At 43.4% G+C, this 26,500-nt stretch overlaps 2 protein-coding genes across 2 annotated transcripts in view; both read left to right on the top strand.

Moving 5' to 3' along the window:
- Positions 1-280: 280 nt before the first annotated feature.
- The window catches only part of LOC306936030 (uncharacterized protein), a 35,092-nt gene continuing 8,872 nt past the window's right edge, over positions 281-26,500 (top strand). The window contains exons 1-2 of the mRNA XM_079519447.1: positions 281-353; positions 4,001-4,135. Coding sequence (XP_079375573.1) covers positions 4,081-4,135 — 55 coding nt within the window. The 5' untranslated portion in view covers positions 281-353; positions 4,001-4,080. The remainder of the gene's footprint in view (positions 354-4,000; positions 4,136-26,500) is intronic.
- On the top strand, positions 20,693-22,855 carry LOC306942775 (cullin-2-like; the record flags this gene model as incomplete). Its single annotated transcript, XM_079528858.1, has 1 exon — positions 20,693-22,855. One exon carries the CDS (start codon positions 20,693-20,695, stop codon positions 22,853-22,855), a length of 2,163 nt encoding a protein of 720 aa, XP_079384984.1.

The raw sequence follows: 26,500 nt of genomic DNA, 5'->3' as shown, positions 1-26,500 counted from the left end.
AGAAAGAAGAAGAAAATGGCAGGATACAACACTTTTTGTTTTGTTTTTCCTCTTACAAATGATTTGATCGGACCAAAACATTGTGTTTATTGTCATGATTTGTCTTGATCCGAGTTGGCTCTGTCCGCAGCGTAAACGTCTCTATATAAATACTTTTTGAAAAGTCGTCGTCGTGAAAGGGGGCGGGACTGCGACGCTCTATACTCCTTCCGTCCTTAAAGTATCTGCAATGTTTCCCTAAGGATTCTGTGGTCCACGATCTTACCTGCTGCAGGAGCTGACGCTGGACTTCTGGATCGTTCACATCAGCCCCAGAGCTGATCTTCACCGTGAGCCTCGCCTTGTGTTGAGGGGTGAGGTTTTCCTGGCAGACAAAGGGCAATTTCTTATCACACGAACGAGAAAACCATTCCCCTGTGTTGGTGCTAATTATAACACAGTTTCCTGTGGGCTGGACCGTTCCCCAGTGTGTGAAGTTGACACTCAGCCGATCAGACCAATACGCCCAGGGCTTTCTGTACAAACCAATCCATGGCAAAAATTGAAACCATTTATATTTGGCAATCTCCGCATTCTCAGTTTCGTCCATCACACTGGCCAGATCCATGTACTTATCCCTACAGTATTCCTGGGCCTCAAACCAAGAACTTGGTTTCTGGACAGTAAAGTAAGCAGAACCTAGAACACAACAGAGTAGGAAAAAAAATACTTGAGTTTGAACAGTTTTCAGTGTGAGCACAGTGCTAACAACATAGAGTAGTAACTAGATACTTCCAAAATAGAATCTATTTATCCTATAAATGCTAAATCTCTGTGTCCGCAGTTCACGTCATATCTCGAGGAAAATAAGACATGAGACATAATTGTAAAGACCCACCATCGTAGCAGACTGGAATACCATAGTGATCACAGTTCTCATCACGCCAGTAGCCATCTGGATCTATTTGGGTACAAATCTGATGTCCACTTGACAGATCAGGTTCGCCCCCTAACCACTTGGTAAAGTGTGTGTTTCTGTGATGGCCTGCACCGTTCAGGGACCACGTCCAATTGCCAGGGTCAACAGAAAGCCCTATCCACGCAAAGCCAGAATTTAGCCTATCCATGTGTAATTCACGATTCTTCAGGAGACTGCTAATGTCCTCCATGCTGAGGAGGCTGGCCAGGTCATGGTAGTTGTTTCTGCAGTAGCTCTGAGCGTCGGTCCAGTTCTTCTTCTCCGTCACATAGTGGAACTTTCTGACCACCTCACACGAGGACAGGCTCCACAAGCCTGTCAGGAGACACCACTTCAGTGACAGAGAACTGTGTATCGAACTGTGCACGCACGCACATACACACGCACATACACACACACACACACACACACACACACACACACACACACACACACACACACACACACACACACACACACACACACACACACTTCTCTAACCTGAAAGAGTGAGGAAGAGCAGTATTTCCCCCCTCATCCTGTGAAACAGAAAAAGACAACACATCATTACATTAAACTACTTATTGTCTCCGCCTATGTTTTCACCCCTGTCCGTCCGTCCGTCCATCCGTCCGTCCATCTGTCTGTTACAAGCTTAATCCCCGGCCACGTTGGCCCGGTCACTACGAAACTGTGCGCGCACACACACACACACACACACACACACACACACACACACACCCTGGATGCCAATTTCCAATTCCGAAAACAACCGTTTGTATCACCCTAAAACAGATGAATCTGCAAACAAATACAATTCAGAGGTGGAGGAAATACAGCATGAATAAAAGGATGAATCTGAAAGCAATGGCCATGATGGCCATCCCCTGGAACTTAAAATGATGCCCCTGAATTTACCCAGGATAACAAAACAGAGTATTTGGCCTACCTTTTGGAAAGATCCCACAAATTTACTTTTTCCCCCTTCAGTTTGTTTTCATTGTAAACTTTGTAATCTCTCTCTCTCTCTCTCTCTCTCTCTCTCTCTCTCTCTCTCTCTGTCTGTGTGCGTTTGTCTCTCTCTCCTTCCTCCCTCTCTCTCTCTCTCTGTCTGTCTGTCTGTGTGCGTTTGTCTCTCTCTCCTTCCTCCCTCTCTCTCTCCCTCTCTCTCTGTCTGATACCTGTTGAAATGTCTGTCCTCTTATTCCCTTTAAAATGCAAATGCTCTCAGACACCTTATTTTAATACCCTGACCTCTAATGCTTTGATTGAAGGGAATAATATTACCTCTTTTGAATATCTCGCTCCCCAGTTTCAGTTGAACTCCTCCTCTCAAGCTACTGTATGTTCCTAAATATCTACAGCTAGGCCAACTAAATATTTGTGCAGCTGTTTGAGGACTTTGCTGAAGTGGTCTCTACACTGACCTGTTCTCACATGTTGATCCTTCCCCATCCATCCTTCTTCTTCGATGTCTCTCTTTTGACTCATACCTGTCCATTTCTACTCTAGACGGGCCTGCCCCAAAGTTATTTGTGCAGCCGCGCCCGGCAGCCAGCGAACACTAGAGAGTTCTCAACAGGCCCGAAAATTAAGGCTCGGCTACCTGGGCCCTCATCAAACCCTGTACACTCAAATACTGCCCCTGCTGTATTTATATGGAGCTGACCGGTTTTGACATTCCATATGTTGATCTGACCTCATCAAACCCTGTACACTCAAGACACGCTCCATATATGGCCAGTACAGAATTCATTGCATATGTTGATCTGACCCCCCCATTCCAAAGCGCCAGCGCTCGCCCAGCAGTCTGCTGTCACCCAGGCAGGTGTCTGAACTGTCCACAGCCCTACTCTGAGACACAGACCGAAAATGGTATCATATATGCATTAGAGTTCACTTAGAACCACAACCTCACACTCAATGGTCTTTTTCACTCTCTCCTCGTTCCCTTCAGCCTCTTCTTCATCTTCGTGTATTAGTTTGTGTATTAATGGGACAGGAGTTTTTGTGGGTGGTGTGGGGGCGTGTGGTCTTCCGCCGTAGTCTGAAAACCCACCTTTTCAGACTCCATCATGGCCCATAGCACTTACCCTACCCCCCTTAGACAGCACTTCTTAGACTTATATAGCATTTGAAACAGACTTATAGCATGTCATGTAGACAGCACAATAAGTGCATTGTATGTAGTCATAGCACTTCATAGTATATATGTACAGCATAGTATAGCATATATGTATAGTTTATATGTATAGTGTCATTATATAGATATGTTCTAGTTATAGTTTATATGTATAGTGTCATTATATAGATATGTTCTAGTCACGTTCTTAGCTTACGCATGTTTCGCGATAAATGCATTTTACATATGTGATGTATTCCCATGCTTTTTGTTCTTGGTTAATGTAAGTCGCTCTGGATTAAGATCGTCTGCTAAATGCCTAAATTGTAAATTGTAATTGTACATTTAAATCAAGCCCTTAGCACACGTTATGGAAGTCTGCCGTCACGGTCTGTGACATGCATGACAGGTCACGTGACAGCACATGCCTTAACATTGGGTCAACCTTCGGAATGGCTGATCGTGAACTACTACAATATCCTGGTATAGGCCAGTAGGGTGCCACTGGCCAAAATATATGGGATGACAACCTTGATAATGGGTGCGATTTTCGTCTTACACAAACATTAAATTCTCATTGACAATGAATGGAGAATTCACGTCATTATGTGGACGAGCAAATCGGCTATTTGTGTCCTACACAAAGATTACATTCCCATTGACAATGAATGGGTGATGTACGAAGCGCCCCTCACTTAACACGGGTGTGATGTTTGATTTAATGAAGTGCAAAAATGAATCACTAGCCAATTTCTTTGCCTATAGTGTATTTATGCATGCATGCATGCATGTTTTAATTCATGTGCATTATACCCATGTATTAAATCCGTGTGTGCGCGCTCGCGTGCATGCCCGTCCGTCCGCACTCTGCCATGATGTGAGTGCCAGTTTTTGGCTGGCATTCTTGGAAAGTTAGTAATGGCTATCATTAACTTTTACAGGGGCGAATTGCAGATCTACAAGCTCTCAACGCGTCGCAGCTATTTTCGGGACACAACCCAGCGCTCTTTATCCACTGGAGATGCGGTGTGTGTCAGATGTGGAGTTGCTGGCCGGCTCCATATATGCAGATCTAGGTGATGATCCAGTCCAGGGTTTAATGAGGTCAGTGTGTGATCTTCATATATGGAGACGGCCATATATGGTGGCGTGACGTGTCACGAGGCGTGACCATATATGGAGGCGTGATGTCACCAGGCGTGACCATATATGGAGACATGATGTTACGAGGCTGGAGGCGTGATTGACCAACCAACCGACAGACTGACGGAGATGCAGGTTTTCATAGTAAACAAAAAATATGAATAAGTTCACTCTGAGAGGGTCTTTTACACTAAATGAATTATATGGGTCAATTCTTAACACTAGTTAAAGTATAGCTATAATAAGCAATAATATGTCAAAACTTTAATGACTCCCAATTTGTTTTGTCTCTGTGACACATCTAGGGGCCACAATCTGCATTCAAAGATTTTCCTAGAGGCTTTGTCATTGGTCAAACAAAAAGAAAAAAAGAAACAGGTCAAATGTCTAACCAATCAAATCAAGCAAATCCACCAATGACAAAGCTTCTAGGACAATCTTTGGCCCTATAGATGAGTCACAGAGACTATACATTTATTTGGGATCGTATTACCCATTGCTGGCTGTCTGAATACCAAAAACAACAAAAACATACTGAAAGAATATTGCTTATAGCAGCTTAAGTAAATGTTAAATCTCTTTCCATCATGCACATATCTCTAATGTGTCAGTGTCCACCTCTTGTATAATGACGTGGATGACCTAGCTAAAAGTCACACTCTCAATTTCACTATTCCATCTAAACACAAATGAATTGCACTGGATTTGCATAAGGCATGGCAGGTTTATTTGTTTATTTGTATATCCTTGACATAGACATTTGCAGATGACACTAGTCTACTCATCAAGGGCAGACCTTGGGACAGCTCTTGCATGTAGTAGAAAAGGACCTATAACATAAAAAAAATTGACAAAAATGCATTTGTCATTAAATTAAAGGGCTGAAATCCCGTAAGAGGGCACTTTTGGACAAAAATTGCCCTCAATGCGGGATGCTCATAATGCATCCCGCTACGACGCGTTGAGAGCTTGTAGATCGGCTACTTTCGGGGCGCAACCCAGCGCAGGAGTGGCATTTTTTTCACCATAGTAATGCATTCGTAGTCCGGAAAGGGCAGTTGTTTTGTTTTACAGATGGGTAAAAAGGCAGGGGCTGAAAGCCCCCTTCTGTGTGTGCACTGGCCTGGCATGCAGTGTCCAGACTTAGAACACTTTCCTGGGGTCTTTATGTGTGTAATATGTGGTCTCAGATATTTTAGATTTTAGCAATGTCCATGATGTCACTGTGCTCACTTCCTTCCTGGACAATTCCCATAATGCTTTGGTGCACGTACTGCTCTTTCTTGCGGATCTTACTGAGACAACCATAGAGAAAAAAATAGATGCCTCAGCCGCTGCAGTTCGTTGGAGCCGCATGTGTGTCGACGGGAGGGCGTTAGAATTTACACTGGGGGAGGAAGTACGGTGGAAGAGTGGAAGGCACGCTACGTCACGCTGCCACTCAAGTGACTAATCACAGCGCATCTTTTCCGGGACTTATCAGACCCGAACATGCGCTCTGCGACGCACACTCATGCTTCCGCGGTGCTTCGCAAGGAATCTCAAAAAGGGTGAAGTGTCCCTTTAACACATGCCCTTAGCTGACTTCTCACACGAATAGCTCACACAAATCAGGGGAGGAAGGTCACGCTCCAGCTCCACCCTTTCTGTGTATGGAAATGAAGAAGCCAGTCTTATCCTGTATTCATGCTATCGAATAGTTGCACTGGCTTTGAAGTGGCAGTCGAAACCCATATAGGCTAGTAAGACTATACGTATGCTTGAGGAGTAGCCTGATGATTAATTTCATTGAAATAATTGTGATTAACGATCTGATTGTGTTTTGACATTGAACATTGGGAACATAAAAGATACATTTCTTTTAGCCTTTTACATTTTTCAACCAAACATTGCACAGGGTAGATCTGACAAATAATTTATTGTACACCAAAATCTATTTATTAAACAATAGTGGAAATAGACCATGTCTCTGAAAAAAAAAAAATTGTGATTAACTTGAAATAATTGCTAAATAATTGATTATGCAATTATTGTGGCCTAATTGTGGAGCCGTGTGTGGATTCAAATCTGCATATATATATATATATATATATATATATATATATATATATATATATATATATATATATTCCTGTGCTGTGTGTATATATATATATATATACACATATATATATACACACACACAGCAAAGGAATATATTTCACTGGAATCTACACACCAGCCTTTGAATATTCATATGTATCTGTCCGCAACAGCTTTATTTATGGAGTTAATTCTACGCTATATGCCTGCATGCCTTTGTAAGACCCTTACTGATTCATACACAGTTATTGATCCTGGAGAGAAACTAAATTCTCATTTGGGCCTGAAAGCTGAATACCCTTTATGGCTGTGTGTGTGTGTGTGTGTGTGTGTGTGTGTGTGTGTGTGTGTGTGTGTGTGTGTGTGTGTGTGTGTGTGTGTGTGTGTGTGTGTGTGTGTGTGTGTGTGTGTGTGTGTGTGTGTGTGTGTGTGTGTGTGTGTGTGTGTGTGTGTGTGTGTGTGTGTGTGTGTGTGTGTGTGTGTGTGTGTGTGTGTGTGTGTGTGTGTGTGTGTGTGTGTGTGTGTGTGTGTGTGACCCCCACTAATTATCAAAACCCAAAATTCTATAACCACGAAAGGAAAGTGAACCAGACACGCTCCACAAAAAGGCCCATGAGTATACTGAGATGAGTCCGGGGGGTCCCGGGTGAGGAGAGACCCCGACCAAAAGTCAGAAAATATTCTTCTGGCTACTTCACAAATGTAAGAAACCAACTCAGAATATTTTAAAAACCCCAAAACAACCCTAATATTCAAAAAAATCTGTCTGGCGTACCAACCCGGGGGACCAAAACTCCGGTTTGGTCCCAAAACAATTTTAGGGGGGGGGGGGGATCAACATATGGAATGTCAGAACATTTCATCTCCATATATGGAGATCTAAGGGTGGCAGCGGGGGCAGTGTCTTGAGTGTACAGGGTTTGATGAGGACTCGTCTGACTCATGTGAACACCAGAGTTAATCTGCTCAGGCTCCTCCAAGGTGCAGGCAACTAGCGTGCCTGTGAGATCCAGTGTTTCCTCCAAAGCTGCATGCCTATATGCACATTTTCCCATGGCCAATTAAGGAATGCAGTGTCCAGACTTAGAACACTTTCCTGGGGTCTTTATGTGTGTAATATGTGGTCTCAGATATTTTAGATTTTAGCAATGTCCATGATGTCACTGTGCTCACTTCCTTCCTGGACAATTCCCATACTGCTTTGGTGCACGTACTGCTCTTTCTTGCGGATCTTACTGAGACAACCATAGAGAAAAAAATAGATGCCTCATTGGCCGCTGCAGTTCGTTGGAGCCGCATGTGTGTCGACGGGAGGGCGTTAGAATTTACACTGGGGGAGGAAGTACGGCGGAAGAGTGGAAGGCACGCTACGTCACGCTGCCACTCAAGTGACTAATCACAGCGCATCTTTTCTGGGACTTATCAGACCCGAACATGCGCTCTGCGACGCACACTCATGCTTCCGCGGTGCTTCGCAAGGAATCTCAAAAAGGGTGAAGTGTCCCTTTAACACATGCCCTTAGCTGACTTCTCACACGAATAGCTCACACAAATCAGGGGAGGAAGGTCACGCTCCAGCTCCACCCTTTCTGTGTATGGAAATGAAGAAGCCAGTCTTATCCTGTATTCATGCTATCGAATAGTTGCACTGGCTTTGAAGTGGCAGTCGAAACCCATATAGGCTAGTAAGACTATACGTATGCTTGAGGAGTAGCCTGATGATTAATTTCATTGAAATAATTGTGATTAACGATCTGATTGTGCTTTGACATTGAACATTGGGAACATAAAAGATACATTTCTTTTAGCCTTTTACATTTTTCAACCAAACATTGCACAGGGTAGATCTGACAAATAATTTATTGTACACCAAAATCTATTTATTAAACAATAGTGGAAATAGACCATGTCTCTGAAAAAAAAGTAATTGTGATTAACTTGAAATAATTGCTAAATAATTGATTATGCAATTATTGTGGCCTAATTGTGGAGCCGTGTGTGGATTCAAATCTGCATATATATATATATATATATATATATATATAATATATTCCTGTGCTGTGTGTGTATATATATATATATATATACACATATATATATACACACACAGCAAAGGAATATATTTCACTGGAATCTACACACCAGCCTTTGAATATTCATATGTATCTGTCCGCAACAGCTTTATTTATGGAGTTAATTCTACGCTATATGCCTGCATGCCTTTGTAAGACCCTTACTGATTCATACACAGTTATTGATCCTGGAGAGAAACTAAATTCTCATTTGGGCCTGAAAGCTGAATACCCTTTATGGCTTTGAGAGTGAGAGAGAGAGAGAGAGAGAGAGAGAGAGAGAGAGAGAGAGAGACCCCCACTAATTATCAAAACCCAAAATTCTATAACCACGAAAGGAAAGTGAACCAAACACGCTCCACAAAAAGGCCCATGAGTATACTGAGATGAGTCCGGGGGGTCCCGGGTGAGGAGAGACCCCGACCAAAAGTCAGAAAATATTCTTCTGGCTACAAATGTAAGAAACCAACTCAGAATATTTTAAAACCCCCAAAACAACCCTAATATTCAAAAAATCTGTCTGGCGTACCAACCCGGGGGACCAAAACTCCGGTTTGGTCCCAAAACAATTTTAGATCTCCATATATGGAGATCTAAGGGTGGCAGCGGGGGCAGTGTCTTGAGTGTACAGGGTTTGATGAGGACTCGTCTGACTCATGTGAACATCAGAGTTAATCTGCTCAGGCTCCTCCAAGGTGCAGGCAACTAGCGTGCCTGTGAGATCCAGTGTTTCCTCCAAAGCTGCATGCCTATATGCACATTTTCCCATGGCCAATTAAGGAAGGCTGATGTAGTGTCACATCCTGTTAGCACATGGAAGAGAGGCCAGTGACTTCTGGGGACCAGGAGGCATTGCAGATCTCATGAACAGGAACGTTCCAGTAGTTAATTCTGCAGCCAAAGCCAATCCAGAGTTCTGTGATGCTTAATGTCTCAAATTGCAAGAACTACAACATTGATGTCGACCGTACAGACACATGCCTATATGGCCATTGGCCCCAGCATGGTCCAGGTGCCGAACCGTCGACCGTACAGACATGGTCCAGGTGCACAACCATGGTCCAGGTGCACAACCATTCTTGTATCTTTTTCAGGAAGGGTTCAAGGCAGCAGATAAATAAGTGTGTGTGTGTGTGTGTGTGTGTGTGTGTGTGTGTGTGTGTGTGTGTGTGTGTGTGTGTGTGTGTGTGTGTGTGTGTGTGTGTGTGTGTGTGTGTGTGTGTGTGTGTGTGTGTGTGTGTGTGTGTGTGTGTGTGTGTGTGTGTGTGTGTGTGTGTGTGTGTGTGTGTGTGTGTGTGTGCGTGCGTGCGTGCGTGCGTGCGTGCGTGCGCGCGTAGTTTCGTAGTGGCGCACGCCACATTCACTGTGGAAGCCAGACTAAAAGTCCTTCCCACCAGCCTCAATCTTTCTATCTGGTTCCCCACCACCATTGCCTGCACGCTGCACCACACCGCAGAACAGATCACTGAAACACTGTCACATGCACATCTTGAATGGCTGTTATGCATACAAAGGGGTATGATACAAACATTCCTGTGTCATTCTATCCACGTTTCAACTCTGTGATAACCCATATGTGACTAAATTTGACTGAGGGACTGCCATTGGATTTTTTTGAATTTTCGTTTTTTATGCCATATGAAAGCAGGGAATCATAGCTTCAAATTGACATATTGGTTGTTCAGTTTGACCCACCAGTTTGAGATATGGCTTCTAAAGTAATGTCTTGCAGGAAACAGCGAGTTGAGAAAACAGACTTGAAAGGTTCACTTCTGTGGTCTCTAACATTACACCTAGCTACATGTTTAATCATTTATTTCATATTGACATGTTGATTTCAGCTCTGACACTTATTTCAGACATGCTCTAGTATGTGAAGAGTCTGCCTGTACTATTAACTCAAAAAAAGTGTTTCTCCTCTGGTGAAAAGCTGGAATTTGCACGATGGCAGTCTCTCAGTCAAATCTGGTCACATATGTTTATAGCTTTGACAGCTACTACACCAGATGTTGTTGTGGTTGATGAAGAGTCCAGGGAAGTGTCTGTATTAGAGATAGCCTGCCCTGCACCTTTGACCATGAGGAAGCCTTTATGACCAAGCTCATTAAATACCAACCACATACAATCTCAGAGCTAGGTTATAGGCGCTGCAGACTAGCTGTTTTGCAATGCCCAAAAAGGCATGCTGGGCAAGACTAAGCTGTAGAGTGCATTGCTGAAATTTGGCGGAAGTAGTGGGATTTTGGCGGAAGTACCGCTCAAGGAAATGACGTTGACACTTTACAAATCTGTTTACATTCTCTGTGAATTAAACAAGTGCTGTGATTGGTCAAATAATATCGTATCCGGGGGATAATACATCTGACGGATGTTCCGGACCGAAACTTCCGGCTATGCTGTCTACACTGCCATATATTGTGACGAGGCTTTTCCCTTTGCAGATGAGTAAGGTTGGGACCGAGGCTAGCAAAAAGGAGGCAAAACGGCTGGCAAAGTATTGTGTTGTCTGTGAATGTAACCTTATGGCACATATAATATTTGTGTCCTTGTATTGAGATTCAAGATTCAAGATTCAAGAATTTATTTGCCATGTCAACAAGTTGATAGGAATTTGTCTTGGTTCATACTCGACATATACAGACAACCATAGATACAAAAACAAAAAAGACAATACAATACAAAAACCAGCAGCATAGGGAATTACATTGTTTTTAAAGTGCACTATGCATATTGCTACATATACATACATCTAGTTCAGATGTCTAATGGCTACGAGGTAAGTGCTATCTCTGAAGCTAGATGTGGAGCTCTTGATGCTTCTATATCTCCTACCTGATGGGAGGAGATTGAAGAGGTAATGTGCAGGGTGAGAGTTGTCTGCAATGATTTTTTTTTGCCTTCCTAATTATTCTGGTGGAATAGAGTGAGGAAAGTGTAGGGGGCTACATCCAATGGTTTTTGATGCGCGACGTACTACTCTTTCCAGCTTCGATTTGTCTTGAGAGGTTGTGTGACCAAACCAGACAAGCATGGAGAAGGTAAGAACACTTTCAATAGTGGCCCTATAGAAGTGAGTCATGGCTGTTTGGCTGACTTTAAACTTCTTAAGCTGCCGCAGAAAATAGAGACGCTGGTGTGATTTGCTTATTATGAGACTGGTGTTGAGATCCCATGATAAGGATTCATGGATGGTGGTCCCTAGGAACCGGAAGGAGGAGACTCTTTCTACCTCTTCCCCATTGATGAAGAGGGGGGGGAGGGGACTCGAGATTTTCTTCCTAAAGTCTATGAACATCTCTTTGGTTTTAGAGATGTTTAGAATCAAGTTGTAACTCTCACACCATCTCACCAGCTCCTCTACTGCTCTGCGGTAGTCGGATTCATCCTTGTTGGTAATAAGACCTACTAAAGATCTGTATTGGAGTTCTCATTGGAGTTCTCAAAAGGGTGAAATGTCCCTTTAACACATGCCCTTAGCTGACTTCTCACACGAATAGCTCACACAAATCAGGGGAGGAAGGTCACGCTCCAGCTCCACCCTTTCTGTGTATGGAAATGAAGAAGCCAGTCTTATCCTGTATTCATGCTATCGAATAGTTGCACTGGCTTTGAAGTGGCAGTCGAAACCCATATAGGCTAGTAAGACTATACATATGCTTGAGGAGTAGCCTGATGATTAATTTCATTGAAATAATTGTGATTAACGATCTGATTGTGTTTTGACATTGAACATTGGGAACATAAAAGATACATTTCTTTTAGCCTTTTACAACCAAACATTGCACAGGGTAGATCTGACAAATAATTTATTGTACACCAAAATCTATTTATTAAACAATAGTGGAAATAGACCATGTCTCTGAAAAAAAGATAATTGTGATTAACTTGAAATAATTGCTAAATAATTGATTATGCAATTATTGTGGCCTAATTGTGGAGCCGTGTGTGGATTCAAATCTGCATATATATATATATATATATATATATATATATATTATATATATATATATATATATATATATATATATATATATATATTCCTGTGCTGTGTGTGTGTGTGTGTGTGTATATATATATATATATATATATATATATATATATATATACACACACACACACACACACAGCAAAGGAATATATTTCACTGGAATCTACACACCAGCCTTTGAATATTCATATGTATCTGTCCGCAACAGATTTATTTATGGAGTTAATTCTACGCTATATGCCTGCATGCCTTTGTAAGACCCTTACTGATTCATACACAGTTATTGATCCTGGAGAGAAACTAAATTCTCATTTGGGCCTGAAAGCTGAATACCCTGTGTGTGTGTGTGTGTGTGTGTGTGTGTGTGTGTGTGTGTGTGTGTGTGTGTGTGTGTGTGTGTGTGTGTGTGTGTGTGTGTGTGTGTGTGTGTGTGTGTGTGTGTGTGTGTGTGTGTGTGTGTGTGTGTGTGTGTGTGTGTGTGTGTGTGTGTGTGTGTGTGTGTGTGTGTGTGTGTGTGTGTGTGTGTGTGTGTGTGTGTGTGTGTGTGTGTGTGTGTGTGTGTGAGAGAGAGACTAATTATCAAAACCCAAAATTCTATAACCACGAAAGGAAAGTGAACCAAAAAGGCCCATGAGTATACTGAGATGAGTCCGGGGGATCCCGGGTGAGGAGAGACCCCGACCAAAAGTCAGGGGGGGGGGGGGGGATCAACATATGGAATGTCAGAACATCTCATCTCCATATATGGAGATCTAAGGGTGGCAGCGGGGGCAGTGTCTTGAGTGTACAGGGTTTGATGAGGACTCGTCTGACTCATGTGAACACCAGAGTTAATCTGCTCAGGCTCCTCCAAGGTGCAGGCAACTAGCGTGCCTGTGAGATCCAGTGTTTCCTCCAAAGCTGCATGCCTATATGCACATTTTCCCATGGCCAATTAAGGAAGGCTGATGTAGTGTCACATCCTGTTAGCACATGGAAGAGAGGCCAGTGACTTCTGGGGACCAGGAGGCATTGCAGATCTCATGAACAGGAACGTTCCAGTAGTTAATTCTGCAGCCAAAGCCAATCCAGAGTTCTGTGATGCTTAATGTCTCAAACTACAACATTGATGTCGACCGTACAGACACATGCCTATATGGCCATTGGCCCCAGCATGGTCCAGGTGCCGAACCGTCGACCGTACAGACATGGTCCAGGTGCACAACCATTCTTGTATCTTTTTCAGGAAGGGTTCAAGGCTGCAGGTGTGTGTGTGTGTGTGTGTGTGTGTGTGTGTGTGTGTGTGTGTGTGTGTGTGTGTGTGTGTGTGTGTGTGTGTGTGTGTGTGTGTGTGTGTGTGTGTGTGTGTGTGTGTGTGTGTGTGTGTGTGTGTGTGTGTGTGTGTGTGTGTGTGTGTGTGTGTGTGTGTGTGTGTGTGTGTGTGTGTGTGTGTGTGTGTGTGTGTGTGTGTGTGTGTGTGTGTGCAGTTTCGTAGTGGCGCACGCCACATTCACTGTGGAAGCCAGACTAAAAGTCCTTCCCACCAGCCTCAATCTTTCTATCTGGTTCCCCACCACCATTGCCTGCACGCTGCACCACACCGCAGAACAGATCACTGAAACACTGTCACATGCACATCTTGAATGGCTGTTATGCATACAAAGGGGTATGATACAAACATTCCTGTGTCATTCTATCCACGTTTCAACTCTGTGATAACCCATATGTGACTAAATTTGACTGAGGGACTGCCATTGGATTTTTTTGAATTTTCGTTTTTTATGCCATATGAAAGCAGGGAATCATATAGCTTCAAATTGACATATTGGTTGTTCAGTTTGACCCACCAGTTTGAGATATGGCTTCTAAAGTAATGTCTTGCAGGAAACAGCGAGTTGAGAAAACAGACTTGAAAGGTTCACTTCTGTGGTCTCTAACATTACACCTAGCTACATGTTTAATCATTTATTTCATATTGACATGTTGATTTCAGCTCTGACACTTATTTCAGACATGCTCTAGTATGTGAAGAGTCTGCCTGTACTATTAACTCATTTAAAAAAAAAAAAAAAAAGTGTTTCTCCTCTGGTGAAAAGCTGGAATTTGCACGATGGCAGTCTCTCAGTCAAATCTGGTCACATATGTTTATAGCTTTGACAGCTACTACACCAGATGTTGTTGTGGTTGATGAAGAGTCCAGGGAAGTGTCTGTATTAGAGATAGCCTGCCCTGCACCTTTGACCATGAGGAAGCCTTTATGACCAAGCTCATTAAATACCAACCACATACAATCTCAGAGCTAGGTTATAGGCGCTGCAGACTAGCTGTTTTGCAATGCCCAAAAAGGCATGCTGGGCAAGACTAAGCTGTAGAGTGCATTGCTGAAATTTGGTGGAAGTAGTGGGATTTTGGCGGAAGTACCGCTCAAGGAAATGACGTTGACACTTTACAAATCTGTTTACATTCTCTGTGAATTAAACAAGTGCTGTGATTGGTCAAATAATATCGTATCCGGGGGATAATACATCTGACGGATGTTCCGGACCGAAACTTCCGGCTATGCTGTCTACACTGCCATATATTGTGACGAGGCTTTTCCCTTTGCAGATGAGTAAGGTTGGGACCGAGGCTAGCAAAAAGGAGGCAAAACGGCTGGCAAAGTATTGTGTTGTCTGTGAATGTAACCTTATGGCACATATAATATTTGTGTCCTTGTATTGAGATTCAAGATTCAAGATTCAAGAATTTATTTGCCATGTCAACAAGTTGATAGGAATTTGTCTTGGTTCATACTCGACATATACAGACAACCATAGATACAAAAACAAAAAGACAATACAATACAAAAACCAGCAGCATAGGGAATTACATTGTTTTTAAAGTGCACTATGCATATTGCTACATATACATACATCTAGTTCAGATGTCTAATGGCTACGAGGTAAGTGCTATCTCTGAAGCGAGATGTGGAGCTCTTGATGCTTCTATATCTCCTACCTGATGGGAGGAGATTGAAGAGGTAATGTGCAGGGTGAGAGTTGTCTGCAATGATTTTCTTTTGCCTTCCTAATTATTCTGGTGGAATAGAGTGAGGAAAGTGTAGGGAGGCTACATCCAATGGTTTTTGATGCGCGACGTACTACTCTTTCCAGCTTCGATTTGTCTTGAGAGGTTGTGTGACCAAACCAGACAAGCATGGAGAAGGTAAGAACACTTTAAATAGTGGCCCTATAGAAGTGAGTCATGGCTGTTTGGCTGACTTTAAACTTCTTAAGCTGCCGCAGAAAATAGAGACGCTGGTGTGATTTGCTTATTATGAGACTGGTGTTGAGATCCCATGATAAGGATTCATGGATGGTGGTCCCTAGGAACCGGAAGGAGGAGACTCTTTCTACCTCTTCCCCATTGATGAAGAGGGGGGGGAGGGGACTCAAGATTTTCTTCCTAAAGTCTATGAACATCTCTTTGGTTTTAGAGATGTTTAGAATCAAGTTGTAACTCTCACACCATCTCACCAGCTCCTCTACTGCTCTGCGGTAGTCGGATTCATCCTTGTTGGTAATAAGACCTACTAAAGATGTGTATTGGAGTTCTCATTGGAGTTCTCAAAAGGGTGAAATGTCCCTTTAACACATGCCCTTAGCTGACTTCTCACACAAATAGCTCACACAAATCAGGGGAGGAAGGTCACGCTCCAGCTCCACCCTTTCTGTGTATGGAAATGAAGAAGCCAGTCTTATCCTGTATTCATGCTATCGAATAGTTGCACTGGCTTTGAAGTGGCAGTCGAAACCCATATAGGCTAGTAAGACTATACATATGCTTGAGGAGTAGCCTGATGATTAATTTCATTGAAATAATTGTGATTAACGATCTGATTGTGTTTTGACATTGAACATTGGGAACATAAAAGATACATTTCTTTTAGCCTTTTACAACCAAACATTGCACAGGGTAGATCTGACAAATAATTTATTGTACACCAAAATCTATTTATTAAACAATAGTGGAAATAGACCATGTCTCTGAAAAAAAGATAATTGTGATTAACTTGAAATAATTGCTAAATAATTGATTATGCAATTATTGTGGCCTAATTGTGGAGCCGTGTGTGGATTCAAATCTGCATATATATATATATATATATATATATATATATATATATATATATATATATATATATATATATATTCCTGTGCTGTGTGTGTGTGTATATATATATATATATATATATATATATATATATATATACACACACACACACACAGCAAAGGAATATATTTCACTGGAATCTACACACCAGCCTTTGAATATTCATATGTATCTGTCCGCAACAGCTTTATTTATGGAGTTAATTCTACGCTATATGCCTGCATGCCTTTGTAAGACCCTTACTGATTCATACACAGTTATTGATCCTGGAGAGAAACTAAATTCTCATTTGGGCCTGAAAGCTGAATACCCTTTATGGCTTTGAGAGTGAGTGAGTGAGAGAGTGAGAGAGTGAGAGAGTGAGAGAGTGAGTGTGAGAGACTAATTATCAAAACCCAAAATTCTATAACCACGAAAGGAAAGTGAACCAAACACGCTCCACAAAAAGGCCCATGAGTATACTGAGATGAGTCCGGGGGATCCCGGGTGAGGAGAGACCCCGACCAAAAGTCAGGGGGGGGGGGGGGGATCAACATATGGAATGTCAGAACATCTCATCTCCATATATGGAGATCTAAGGGTGGCAGCGGGGGCAGTGTCTTGAGTGTACAGGGTTTGATGAGGACTCGTCTGACTCATGTGAACATCAGAGTTAATCTGCTCAGGCTCCTCCAAGGTGCAGGCAACTAGCGTGCCTGTGAGATCCAGTGTTTCCTCCAAAGCTGCATGCCTATATGCACATTTTCCCATGGCCAATTAAGGAAGGCTGATGTAGTGTCACATCCTGTTAGCACATGGAAGAGAGGCCAGTGACTTCTGGGGACCAGGAGGCATTGCAGATCTCATGAACAGGAACGTTCCAGTAGTTAATTCTGCAGCCAAAGCCAATCCAGAGTTCTGTGATGCTTAATGTCTCAAACTACAACATTGATGTCGACCGTACAGACACATGCCTATATGGCCATTGGCCCCAGCATGGTCCAGGTGCCGAACCGTCGACCGTACAGACATGGTCCAGGTGCACAACCATTCTTGTATCTTTTTCAGGAAGGGTTCAAGGCTGCAGAGGTGTGTGTGTGTGTGTGTGTGTGTGTGTGTGTGTGTGTGTGTGTGTGTGTGTGTGTGTGTGTGTGTGTGTGTGTGTGTGTGTGTGTGTGTGTGTGTGTGTGTGTGTGTGTGTGTGTGTGTGTGTGTGTGTGTGTGTGTGTGTGTGTGTGTGTGTGTGTGTGTGTGTGTGTGTGTGTGTGTGTGTGTGTGTGTGTGTGTGTGTGTGTGTGTGCACAGTTTCGTAGTGGCGCGCGCCACATTCACTGTGGAAGCCAGACTAAAAGTCCTTCCCACCAGCCTCAATCTTTCTATCTGGTTCCCCACCACCATTGCCTGCACGCTGCACCACACCGCAGAACAGATCACTGAAACACTGTCACATGCACATCTTGAATGGCTGTTATGCATACAAAGGAGTATGATACAAACATTCCTGTGTCATTCTATCCACGTTTCAACTCTGTGATAACCCATATGTGACTAAATTTGACTGAGGGACTGCCATTGGATTTTTTTGAATTTTCGTTTTTTATGCCATATGAAAGCAGGGAATCATAGCTTCAAATTGACATATTGGTTGTTCAGTTTGACCCACCAGTTTGAGATATGGCTTCTAAAGTAATGTCTTGCAGAAAACAGCGAGTTGAGAAAACAGACTTGAAAGGTTCACTTCTGTGGTTACACATTACACCTAGCTACATGTTTAATCATTTATTTCATATTGACATGTTGATTTCAGCTCTGACACTTATTTCAGACATGCTCTAGTATGTGAAGAGTCTATCAACTCATTTTTGGAGGAAAAAAAAGTGTTTCTCCTCTGGTGAAAAGCTGGAATTTGCACGATGGCAGTCTCTCAGTCAAATCTGGTCACATATGTTTATAGCTTTGACAGCTACTACACCAGATGTTGTTGTGGTTGATGAAGACTCCAGGGAAGTGTCTGTATTAGAGATAGCCTGCCCTGCACCTTTGACCATGAGGAAGCCTTTATGACCAAGCTCATTAAATACCGACCACATACAATCTCAGAGCTAGGTTATATGCGCTGCAGACTAGCTGTTTTGCAATGCCCAAAAAGGCATTCTGGGCAAGAGCTGTAGAGTGCATTGCTAAAATTTGGCGGAAGTAGTGGGATTTTGGCGGAAGTACCGCTCAAGGAAATTACGTTGACACTTTACAAATCTGTTTACATTCTCTGTGAATTAAACAAGTGCTGTGATTGGTCAAATAATATCGTATCCGGGGGATATACATCTGACGGATGTTCCGGACCGAAACTTCCGGCTATGCTGTCTACACTGCCATATATTGTGACGAGGCTTTTCCCTTTGCAGATGAGTAAGGTTGGGACCGAGGCTAGCAAAAAGGAGGCAAAACGGCTGGCAAAGTATTGTGTTGTCTGTGAATGTAACCTTATGGCACATATAATATTTGTGGCCTTGTATTGTAGTTCTCATCGGGCCTGAAAATGAAAGCCCGGTCCTACCCTACCCTAACTGGGTCGGCCCACAATTACCATAATGTTAGGCCCGAAAAAGCCAGAGTGAAAGAGAGAGAGCTAGAGAGAGAGAAAAAAACCCCACTATATGGCCACTATATTGGCCAATTGTTGTACGGAATGAGTGAGAGAGAGAGAGAGAACGGACTTATAATCGCCGAAATAAAGGATCTTATGTAACTCAGGCTTAACACGTTGGCCGTTAATCTTCCGAGTAATGTTCCGTCTTTTGACGTAATTAATTAAAAAGGCAGAGATCTCCGTCTTGGGCTTTTAACTGAAGTTATATACAGTAGCTTGCTGATTCTGAGCAGCTCATTTGGTGTGCAAACCAGAGCACAGCCAGTGATCAATGATGCTGGTCTGATTCTGATATAAACCTATTGTTCAAATTAATAGACACCAAGTTTACCAAAAGTGTCAAAGGTTCAAGTATAACAAATTGTCCTAGCTGCCATCTTGGAAGTTTGCAAGTTTGAACGTGGCCGTTCGACTGATAGAACGCGGCCGTTCGACTGATAGAATTGTAAAACGCGGCCGTTCCATTGATATAATTGTAAAACACGGCCGTTCGACTGATAGAATTGTAAAACGCGGCCGTTCGACTGATAGAATTATAAAACGCGGCCGTTCCATTGATATAATTGTAAAACGCGGCCGTTCGACTGATAGAACTGTAAAACTAGGCCGTTCGACTGATAGAATTGTAAAACGCGGCCGTTCGACTGATAGAATTGTAAAACGCGGCCGTTCGATTGATAGAATTGTAAAACGCGGCCGTTCGACTGATAGAATTGTAAAACGCGGCCGTTCCATTGATATAATTGTAAAACGCGGCTGTTCGACTGATAGAAATGTAAAACGCGGCCGTTCGACTGATAGAATTGTAAAATGCGGCCGTTCGACTGATAGAATTGTAAAACGCGGCCGTTCGACTGATAGAACTGTAAAACTAGGCCGTTCGATTGATAGAATTGTAAAACGTGGCCATTCGACTGATATCATTGAAAAACTAGTTAGTTCGACTGATAGAATTGTAAAACTAGGTCGTTCGACTGATAGAACTGTACAACTAGGCCGTTCGACTGATAGAATTGTAAAACGCGGTCGTTCGACTGATAGAACTGTAAAACTAGGCCGTTCGACTGATATAATTGTAAAACGCGGCCATTCGATTGATATAATTGTAAAACATGGCTCTTTGACTGTATCCTGGCATATAGTATTCATTCTTTAATTAATTGATCCCGGCGGGTTAAGAGTTAAGCAGTGATGTGGCAGCCACAGTGGGCACCCCTCACTTCACACGGTGTGAATCTTTCCTTTATAAACTATAAAAAGTGATGTCATCTGTTTATGCCCATGTATGGGCATGCCTCCTGTTGTGCCCATATATGGAGATCTCTGTATGACTCATCGTGACCTCTTCACAGCCTAAGGAGTAATCAGCCAAATGTTATAAAAAGTAAATCTGTTTGTCCATGTAAGGATAATCCGGTATATACCCTGAGCTCTCCAAGCCTTCTGGACCTATACGTAGTCACTGCCAAACGAAGCCATCTCTGGACCACACAGGAATCTGGTTAAGTTCTGACTGACACCACTACTGCAAGTGGACCCGGGCCACTCTATAATAACACCCAGAGTCTCTAACGAAAGAAGCCATACGATGTCCTTGAATCGCCAGGTGAAGGATTTCACCAAGACATGGGAAAAGATCAAGCCGACAATTGAAGCAACTCTGAGACTTGACCGTTCTGTGGACAGAGCTACGTGGCAAGACTGCTTGTATGAGATTCATGACTTGTGTTGTGCGACCCCAAAGAGCCTGGCTACAGAGCTATACAGAGAAACCAAGCGGCTCCTGAAAACACACGTCCAGCAGTCGTATGAGGAGATAATAAGTAAGGAGATAAATGAGTCCGAGAATGCTTTACTGAAGTATCAAAGGTACTGGGAAAAGTTCTGCGAGGGTGCTGACTGCGTGAACATGTTATATGGATTTCTCAACAAACATGGTAACCACGTTCTTATAGACGAGAAATATAGAATGAAAAAATCTGAGACGGGAGAACTCCCCGAGATTGGAGAGCTGGTCACAGACAAATGGATGGAAGTGATGATCCCTCCCCTCATCGACAAGGTGATCCTGAAAATGACCGGAAAGGAAGTCCCATGGTCATCTACTCCTGAGTTGGACAATAAGTCTTTTCTGAATTCTTTTGAGCAGCCATTTCTGGTAAAAATGGGAGACTATTACAAACAGGAAGCCTCCATCCTAATGCAAGAGTTTAACTGTTCACAGTACATGGAAAAGGTTGTAGCGCGGTTGAAAGATGAGGAGGTGCAATTTCAGAAGTACCTAACCATGAGCACCTACGTCAAAGTTTACCAACTAGCCAAGCAGAAGATGGGAACCGACCACAAGGAGCTCCTCCTCGAGGACTGTGAGAACATCATTCGGCAAGGGAAGACAGAGGACATTGCCAACATGTACACTCTATTGAAGGGTGATAACCATGCCTTAACTGTCATGGTCCAGAAGCTGCAAGTCCATATCTATGATGAGGGGCTCCGAGCCACCAGCAACCTCTCTCAGGTGAATATGTCAACCCAGTTTGTCGAGTCTTTGTTGGAGGTACACGGTAAATTTGTTGAGCTTATTGACGCAGTTCTGAATGGGGAAGTGCAGTTCTTGAGTGCACTCGAGAAGGGTTTGACGTCTGCCGTAAACCACAGGGAACCCAAGTCCCACTGCATAGCCCCTGAACTACTGGCCAGGCACTGCGACAAAGTGCTGAGGTCTGCACAGGGAAAGACGGGAGATGAGCTGCACGACCAGCTGAACAGCCTAATCACGGTGTTCAAGTGCATCGATGACAAGGACGTCTTTCTGACGTTTTACTCCAGAATGCTATTGAGGCGGTTGATAGACGGCCTGTCGTGGTCATCGGAGTCAGAAGAAGCCATGATTGAGAAGCTGAAGCAAACGTGTGGCTACGAGTTCACGAGCAATCTCCGCAGAATGTTCACGGACGTCGGCGTGAGCGCCGACCTCAATGGCAAGTTCGACGACTTCGTCAAGACCCGGGAGACCATGGTAGACCTTGGCGTCAGGTTCCACGTCTACGTACTACAGGCAGGAGCCTGGCCCCACACACACGTCACCTCCACGTTCACCTTCCCTCGAGAGCTAGAGAAGAGTTTACAGATGTTCCAGTTGTTCTATGATCAGCAGTTCACCGGTAGAAAGTTGACCTGGATGGCCCATCTCTGCACAGGCGAGGTCAAGTTGAACTACGTGTCAAAGCCGTGCGTAGCCATAGTGAGCACATATCATATGGGCATACTACTGGCCTTCAACAACAGCGATACGCTGGCCTACAGGGAGCTGCTGGACTGCACTGGGATGAACGAGGAGAAACTACGGAGCACGGTCAAGTCTCTGTTGGACGCCAAGATACTCGACCACAACTCGGAAAGAGAGGAAATAGAGTCCACGTTTTCGTTAAACATGCACTTCTCCAGTAAACGGACGAAGTTCAGGATCGCGTCGATGTCGGCGCAGAAAAACACGGCGCGGGAGGTTGAGCAGGTGAGGTGCACCGTGGACGAGGATCGAAAACATTACTTACAAGCTGCTATAGTGAGAATCATGAAGGCCCGCAAGGTGCTGCGATTCAACGACCTCATACAAGAGGTCATTGGCCAGTCCAAAGCCAGGTTCAACCCCAGCATCGGCATGATCAAGAAGTGCATGGAGGTGCTCATCGATCAGGAGTACATTGCACGCAGCCAGAGCTTGGCAGACGAGTACAGCTACATGGCCTGAACACAAGGAGGGCCAGAAGCATCCTTGATGTGATTCATCAATACCTTGTTATTGAGATACTGAGAAATTATTATTAAAAAAAAACAGTAAGACACCCTGAGGGCGAGAAGCATTAAGAAGTTCTGAAACAACAGAGCTTCTTAATACGGCACAGTTGAGAAGCAAGAGATAGTCATATATTGACATTCCCATATAACGAGGATTGTATTAGGGCATCGGCCCATATATGGACCTTTTATGGGGACAGGCCCCTGGCGATGTCGTCTACGTCGAGACTACATACATGCCCATATATGAAGATCCCTGATGATGTCACGTGTTGTCACATGATGTCACGAGGCATGACCATAATATGCACATTGATCAACACGTCATTTTTCAAATCCATGTAAATGGGCCAGAGTAGCCAATACAATACAATACAATACAATACAATACAATACAATAACAAAATAAACAAGGCACATGGGACATGACAGAATAGAGCAACTGATGTACTCAAGGTTACAAATTTGATGTGTTTTCAAATAGTTGGAGGTCTCTCTTACTTCTGTAGGGAGACTGTTCCAGTAATGGGAGGCTCTAACAGAGAAGACTGTTTTAGCAAACACACTACATCTGGTTGGCACTTTGCAGTCCCCTCTGGTAGTTGCCCTTGGGCCTTGTTGCTCTGTCACCACTGTCCCTTCAATCATATTGCACACATATGGAGGCGCAGGGTGACTAACGGACTGACCGGAAATGCATGTTTTCATAGCAAATGGGACCTGCGGTCGCAATAAGTTATATACAAAACATTACGTCTGGAAAAACGAATGTTTTTTTTTTCCTGAAGCTTCATGATAGTTCATTTTAATTTGTATATTATTACATTGCCGTTATGCTACTGTTATTGTCTCCACCAGGCCGAAGGCATGGGGAGAGAGTATGTTTTGCACTCCGTCCGTCCGTCCGTCCGTGAACAGCTAATCTCCGGCACCGTTAATTCACTGAGGCAAGAACAGATCGAGAGACACACAATGAAACTTACCGGCTTTAATGAGGCCAACGCACACTGTCGTTGTGCTCACTGCGGCGGTAGCCTGGTAAGAAGACAACTGTAAACAACAAGAGCCCATGTTTATATTCCCATGGCATCAAAGACACCAAATTAATATATACTGCAGAGAAGGAGGACCATCAACAACATACCTGGGTGGCGTGGTGCCGTTTCACCACACGCCAACAAGCGGTCACAGTCAAGTTCAAGGCCAAAAAACTATTAAGTGGAGAGACGTACCTGCACCGATGTGCAAACTAAACGCTGTATTCTGTGTGGACACACGAGCTGACCAAGCATGGTGTGGCAGCCACAACGAGCAGAAGAGAGACAACAGGGAAACCTTTATACTGCCATCAATCAGCCACTGATGAGTGGGTTGAGGACGGGCTGTGACAGCGTGGGAACTCACACCCATCCTGCCACACATGCACACAGACACAGCTGAGCCAAATGACGAGAGACGAGACCTGCGTTTGGTTTGTGATGGTTCAGTGTTAAAAAGTCCACCCGTGTCGTGTGTAATTTTATCCCCGCATAGCAAAGACAGCGACCTCGGTGATCCACATTCAACTTCAGCACCATGGAGAGCGCAGTGGCTGCCTACCATGTGCATCACCGTGCCCAGTATGACGTGTGTGTGTGTGTGTGTGTGTGTGTGTGTGTGTGTGTGTGTGTGTGTGTGTGTGTGTGTGTGTGTGTGTGTGTGTGTGTGTGTGTGTGTGTGTGTGTGTGTGTGTGTGTGTGTGTGTGTGTGTGTGTGTGTGTGTGTGTGTGTGTGTGTGTGTGTCCTGCAGAAGCATGCAAGATCTCGTTCTATCTAAAAGTAGCCTATTTCGAGTGCACGAGTTAGTATAGGCTAAATCTCTTAAGGAATACTATATAGCCTATATTGTTCTATATAGTATTCCTTAAGAGATGTAAACTCCTTAAGAGATGTAGACTCTAGAGTATAGTCTAGAGTCTCTACGCACGTGGATTTTATTAGTGTGGTTGCCCTAAAGGGCAACCAGACTATTGTAATTGTAACACTTTCTTTTTTATTTTACTGGAGTAACCCTTTTTTTGAAACGCTACTCCTCCCACAGTTTTAACTGTACGCACTTGACCAATATGTCAAATTGACCGGAAATGGTGTGCTTGCTCATTGCTAAGAGAAATATTGTATAGTTTAATTGATATGAATTTATTAGTGAATTAAATTTCCCCATTGACATGAATGGGAAAATGCGAAAAATCACGTTCAAGTATTTTTTCCTCGGAGACCGTAAGGGCTATAGTTACAAAACTTGGAGGGATAATTCGTAATACTTACTAAAATTAATGAACTTATAATGATTTCGGTCGGCCTCATGGTGGCGCTATAACAGCCCACTTTACCTTTTGGCTTATAACACTTGAACCGTAGGTCGTAAATTCAAAATTCCTTTCTCCCTGGATTCCTTGGGCCATGACGCATCTCCCCATATAGGCCACGCCCATTTGCGTCATGATAGATTTTCCGCCATTTTGAATTTTCTCCAAAACACACTTTTTGCTCCTCCTCCTACAGATTTTGTCCAAATCTCACAAAAATTGGTACACATAATCTCTGGACCTTTCCGATGAAGACACCACAGGCGGAATTTTGATAGTGCGTATCGTTCGGCCGTAATCGGCTTCCAAAGTTAGTGGGATGGGCCTATTTTACAAAAAATGCCTAAAATCCCGAACGAAATGTCCGATCCATCCCAAATTTGAATCACATGTCACGGGTGGTTAAATCAACCAAGTACCAAAAGCAATTCCATTTTCATCCATAGGGGGCGCCGCAAATGCGAGAAATGTAACCGTTTGTCGCAAAAACATGATTTTTGGGGGATAAATCCCCTCCAAATTACTTACGCATGATCGCAGGGGTGACGCGACATTGTAATTGGCTGGCAATATCAGTGGGAGGGGCATATGTGAGCCACTGCGGCAACCACACTTTGCAATTTTTTTTAAATTGCGACCTTTCTAGTTGGATTATATCCCTATAACAATATATGGACAGTACCCGAGACCAACAGTAGGGGGCAGCAGCAACACGCCAACAGGCGTCTACACAAACTGGTCAGGAGAAGAACGTTGTTATCCACAATGCAGTTGTGAAAACAACATGGCGGTGTGTTGACTGATTTTTGCAGAGCCTCGGTTTCGATGGGCGCTGATGGGACGCTTGGACGCACTTTAAAATACAAAGAAAACTAAAACGTGTTGTTTCAAAACAGTGTCGTCGTTAAGCAGCAGGAGGACGTTTGTTAGCAGTTCAACCACTGAAACACAGCAGGTAAGATGGACTGATTCACGTTGTTTCATCTATTCATCATTTAAAGATGAACGAATGATGTCTTGTTTAATCTATTTGTCTTTATTAACACGTCATTTAAGTTGGAACATAAATCGAACTATACTTGTATCTGCCTTGTTATAAAGTGATTGTAAACAAACAGTAGCTACACATTACACATAAACATTAGCTCCCCACAGTGCTTAAAGGGGAATACCACTCATTTTCAACATTTTACTATGTCGTTAATATACCTTAGAGTTGTTGTGTGGAAATAACAAAAAAGTCCCCCCAT

The sequence above is a fragment of the Electrona antarctica genome, assembly GCF_951216825.1.
Source record: "Electrona antarctica genome assembly, chromosome: 2".
NCBI classification, from domain to species: Eukaryota; Metazoa; Chordata; class Actinopteri; order Myctophiformes; family Myctophidae; genus Electrona; species Electrona antarctica.
Note: the sequence above shows the minus strand (reverse complement) of the source record. Positions and strands in the feature narration are given on the sequence as shown.